The sequence below is a fragment of the Lactuca virosa genome, chromosome 4 (genome assembly GCF_052849685.1).
Source record: "Lactuca virosa cultivar CGN04683 chromosome 4, Lactuca_virosa_CGN04683_v6, whole genome shotgun sequence".
Taxonomy (NCBI): domain Eukaryota; kingdom Viridiplantae; phylum Streptophyta; class Magnoliopsida; order Asterales; family Asteraceae; genus Lactuca; species Lactuca virosa.
Genome location: NC_136429.1, coordinates 145,531,365 through 145,537,096, shown reverse-complemented (window position 1 = coordinate 145,537,096; position 5,732 = coordinate 145,531,365). Strand labels below are relative to the sequence as shown.

At 31.1% G+C, this 5,732-nt stretch overlaps 1 protein-coding gene across 1 annotated transcript; it reads right to left on the bottom strand.

Annotated features, from left to right (window-relative positions):
* Nucleotides 1-2,235: 2,235 nt before the first annotated feature.
* LOC145105170 (uncharacterized) lies at nucleotides 2,236-5,513 on the bottom strand. The gene is made up of 6 exons (XM_079042302.1): nucleotides 5,366-5,513; nucleotides 4,800-4,990; nucleotides 4,632-4,746; nucleotides 4,012-4,154; nucleotides 3,479-3,608; nucleotides 2,236-2,579 (listed from the first exon to the last, which is right to left on the bottom strand). Exons 1-6 carry the CDS (start codon nucleotides 5,511-5,513, stop codon nucleotides 2,236-2,238), a joined length of 1,071 nt encoding a protein of 356 aa, XP_078898428.1.
* Between the last annotated feature and the right edge of the window lie 219 nt (nucleotides 5,514-5,732).

Below are 5,732 nucleotides of genomic sequence, written 5' to 3'. Positions count from 1 at the left end.
TTTCTATGATAGATTAGTGATTCGGATTTCCTCATTTTGTAAGTATCATGGCAATATAAAATGGAAATTAGGTCAAAACCTAAATTACTTTTTATGGTTTATATTGGTTCCATATATGACACATGTGAATATGACAACATGTCATCTTTTTATAGTTTTTGTGATCGGAAGATGTAATAAAACAATTTCATAATATTCATTGATCTCACTGTAAAACTAATGGTCAATTATTAAAATGGTCAAAATATGATAAGTTATTAAAGAACAACCATTTTGGTCAATTCTATGATTATTCCTATATTTGTGAATGTCCTAATTATTATTGTGCATATTGGTTGTCTTTATTTAATTGGAACTCTTTAAATTTAGTTTCAAGAACTTTAATATATTTTGGATTCAATTACTTTTTGTTCAATACTCAGTGACATGTGAGGGACAAGAGAGATGCAAATGAAGTAGTGAGGGACAAGAGAGATGCAAATGAGAGATGCAAATCAAGTAGTCTGAAGCATCTAGGATAATTCCACAACTTTTCACTTATGCCTTCAACTTTTGTAAGTTTTTTGATTCATGAATCAAAATAAATGGTGATTGCTTACATAATGGTGATTACTTAGGGTGATCTACATGGTGAACGTGGTCTGTGGTCAAGCATAGTCAAGATTTATCTAGGGGAATTTTTAGATTTTGTTAATCTATGGGGCTCGGTAAAGATATATATTGTCAATCATATTGTTATAGTAACATCAATAAATTACTATCTTCTTACCCCTAGTAAAGTTAATTCTCTCACCATATAATGGCCACCAGGCTCTACCACTTAACGTATATAATTCTTTTAAAGTAAATTACAAAAATGTCCCCATGCTTTCTGTTTTTTACGTATCTTGTCCAAAATTGCAACTTTTTTCAATTTTGGTATGTGTTACAAGGTTTCGTATAGATTTTGGTCCTTATATCATTTACTTTGAGAACCTTTTTATTAAATTATTGTTATTATATTACCATTACCATGGTTGTAGAACTCGCTACTCGGTACATGTTCGGCTGACTACCGAGTAGCGAGTAGTCGGGAGTACCGGATAGTACTCGGATTCGGTAATTCATGTAGAAATATTTTAAGGGAAATTATATATGTCAAAATTATAAGTTAATACCATAAATTGATTGAAATATATAACAAAATTAGATACATGTAAATAAAAGAAAAACTGAAAAACACACAATGGTCTCACTTCGTGATTAATTACTAGAAATTTAATATATATATATATATATATATATATATATATATATATATATATATATATATATATTAATAATCACATATGTGTGTTAAATAATAAATCATTAAGTATATTATACATATTAATCACCAAGTTGGCCGAGTTTTACAACACTGGTCGCTTTAGTAAGGAACCGATCGGGGAGTACTCGGATTTTGTAACTCGCCTCGGTAAGGAGCCGAGTAATCGGCCAACTCGGCGATTTTTACAACACTGACCATTACTATTATTATTTACAATTAAATCTTAAAATTAACTATTAAGCCCCAATAATTGTATTTGTTTTGTGTTCTTCCAATATCTTTATCATAAATAAATTGATTTTTTTAATAAAATGAAATAAATATTAATAAATATATCAAACTGTGCAAAATAGTCTATTTCAACAATGTCTGTCCAAAGATAGAGTCCGGAAAAATTTTAAGTATTGTGTATGACTTAAATGCCCTCATAGTGAATTCATGACATCATCATTTCTATAATTTAAATACACATGCACCATTATGTAAAAATAACGTAGTCAACCCATCCCCACACACATAATTACATAAATGGACCATTTGTGTAATTGTTTTACACAAGGACCATTGTTGTTACTTAATACAAATGTATATAATAGACACCATTTCTATACAATTATTTATTATTTTTTATCCCCATAGGCATAACCATAGACACATTCAAGTAACGTTTGTATAAATGTTTTTTTAACAGAGACCGAACTTGTTGTGCATGTATGTAGACAGTGACGAATCTAGGATTTAAACTCACATGTGTTCCGCTTAAACGAAATGATAAAATAAATGGGTCAAGAAATTTGGTTATCAAGTCGATTTGTTAATAATATCATCTTAGCCAAATATATTATTAACTTCAATGCCAAAGATCAAAATAATTTTTAAAAATACTCATAAATGCTTACAATTGTTCACGATGCGTTGACATATTTCTAAAAAAAATATGTAAGTACATCGTTGCTAATACCATCTAACACATCTTTCTCAATATATGACACTAGACAATTATTCATAAATTGATCACTCATCTTATTATACAAATCGTTCTTTATCAACTTCATCGCAGAAAATGCACGTTCCACTGTGGATGTTACAACATGCAATATCAATGCTAATTTTAGTAGAATATATACCATTAGATATGTTGTATGTTTGTTTGTTTCAACCATCATCTTTGCCAAGTTTCCAATTCCCTTCAAGTTATTAAACCTTCCATCTCCACGTACATCCACACTATAATTTTGAAGACTTGCTCTAAGTTCTCCAATGTCATGTTCTGGAAATTCGTTAGAATAAAACATAGTCATCTTGAGTAGTTCATCCACATTAAACGCTTGAAAAGACTTACTTGTAGGCCTGACAATTGGGTTGGGTTTGGGTTGGCGGGTTGTCGGGTCAGAAAACATAAACTCAACTCAACCCATATAATATATGGGTTGGCGGGTTGGCGGGTCACGGGTTGGCGGGTTGGAAACTTCAACCCAACCCAACCCATATAACCCATTTAAGTATATGGGTTTACGGGTTCACAAGTAAATGAGTTGAACCCAACCCATATAACCCGTTTAATATATAAGCAATGCATTTTTAAAAATGAGGTTTTTTCAACATAAAGTCATAAAGTGGTTAAACTAATTAACATAAAAAAAGAGGTTTTCAACATAAGTTCATAAAGTCATTAACATCCAAATAAAATTGAAAAATGAAAACATTAATACAAAACGGAATGCGTTATTCGTTCGTGACTCGTGAATATCTAAAAATGACATGTTTTTTTTTCTTTTTTGATTAGGCCACCGCAAACGCGGACTAACCACATACAAACACGGAAGGAATACAATGATACGAAATATGACGAATACGGAAGGAAATCAGATTTTACTAATATTTAAATATATCTGTTTTTTTTAAATGTAATATATATATATATATATATATATATATATATATATATATATATATATATATATATATATATATATATATATATATATATATATATATATATATATATATACGGGTTGGCGGGTTGACCATGAACCCAAACATGTAACCCAACCCAACCCATGAAATAAACGGGTTGGCGGGTCAAAAATCTCAACCCAAACCCGTCTATTTTCGGGTTGGGTCAGTGTCGGGTTACGGGTTGGGTCGAAAGTTGTCACCCCTACTTACTTGGACACAAAGAAGCCATAGAAACAAGTAATGATGTGTTTAATTCATTAAATTGATTGTTGAGCTCTTGAGATTGCATATCTATGACCACAATAAATACATCAACTTTATCGTGGTGTAAGTAGTTAATCTGCGAGTTAAATAGAACGTGTTAATGATTAATTTAGAAACTTGAAAAAAATAAACAACTTTATAGTTTTTAAGTAGTGAACCTTTGCGACGAATTGTTCCATTGTAATATGGATCTTCCATATTCAAAATTTCAATTTCACATTTTTCGCAAAACAAAGTAACATCATTTAAAAGTAGTTCCCATCCACCATATCACATTTGTACGAGTCTGGCCTTAGAGGATCTCACATGATGCATTGCATTTATAATATTTTGGTCTTTTTTTTCAACTCCATGTTCAAATCATTTGTGACCACTAAGATATCAACCATCAAGTGTAGGCAAAAAATAAAATCAAACGTTTTTAATGACCTCAAGAGACGACGTGCTTCCGCTCTATGATCTTGACAATTACTATTAACCTTAATGTCGTCAAGTACTTCACAAATTGAAGAATACGTCTTCTTGACATTTAAGAGTGAACCAAAATGAGAACCCCAACGAGTATCACAAGGTCGTTTGGTACCAACTTCTTGATTCAAACCTATACCATTTTGAATGTCACCTAAAATTAACATAAAAAATAAATTAGCAAAAAAACATAAACACCAATGCTTCAACCACTTTTGTTGTTTGTTTCTCTCTTAAGTTATCTCGACGTTTATATGAAAAACTAAGCATGTTTAACAAACAAGAAATCAAATGAAAAAAATTCTTTGATGTCAGGATGATTCTTTGCAACGAACACAAGTGCTAACTATATATAATTGATGAGCAAAACAATAAATATAATGTGCATATTTCACTTCTTTCATAATCAATGTCTTTAATCCATTAAATGTACAACTTATGTTACTAGCTCCAACATAACCTTATCCTCGAATCCTATGTGGACTCAATCCACATTCTGTCAAAAAAGAATAAATAGTCGCCTTTAGACACAAAGCCGAAGTGTCACGAACATGTTTTATGCCAAAAAATATCTCTACAACAACTCCTTGACTATTCACGAACCGCAAAACGAATGCCATTTTTTCTTTACAAGACACATCACGTGATTCGTCTACTAGAATTGCAAAGTGCTCATCTCCAATGTCTTTCACAATAGCCTTAATATTTTCCTTAGCTGCAGCATGTGAAATATCCTTTTGAATCAACTACATGTCATTTGGGAATTCTTTGGAGCATTCATCAACAGAACACTACTTACTTTATCATTTCGATCAACATAGAATTGAAGAAGTTTAAGAAAGTTACCTCTATTAATCAAGTCCTCACTTTCATCATGACCCCGAAAAGGTAATGCTTGTCGCATTAAGAATCTAGCACAATCCGTAGAAGCATGTAATCTAATGTGTTGGTTGCTCTTCATCAAATTAGTTTGCTTGTCAAAAGCAGTGGCTGTGGATTGTCTTTAAATCATCAGATTTTTATACTTTTGGATTGCAATATTATGTGGACTTCCAACGTTGTGATGATCTAGATTTGTTCTCTTTTTCCAAGTCTTAAATCCATTTTTTACAAAATGATCTGATCCACCTTTATTTTTTTTTATCTCAAGTTTAAATAGATAACAACATAAACAAAATGTGGCTTCAAGTTTAATACTATACTCTATCCAGTATTTATGATCATCAAACCAAGAGGAACTAAATCTACGAAGTTTACCTCCAATCTCTCTTTGTTGGAAAGAATGAGTACGAGGTTAATAAAGTACTTTTTGCAAGTAGGCTATTCTAATCTTATCTCATTGATTTACATGATACACTTCCATACCTGGCATTTCTCCAGGGTCCATGCGAAATGTATTTAAATCAACTCTCGTATACTTTGAGGACGGTGTCCATTCATCGTTTCTTCGTGGATTATCATGATCACGAGATAAGGACCTTGTCTCACCTTTTGGTTTAAAAAACTTTAGCATTATGCCTAGATAAATCATCAAAACAGATTATATATAAAATAAAAAAACAAATCTTATATAAAACAAAATGAAATTTATATGGCTATAATAAAAATAAATCTTCAAAATAAATTGTATGTAAAAGAAAATGGAATCAAGAAAGGTAAATTGGGTTCTAATTGAGTAATTGTTTATTAGGCTAAGGGGACTGGTCACAACCAACCCACTAAAAAAGTGATG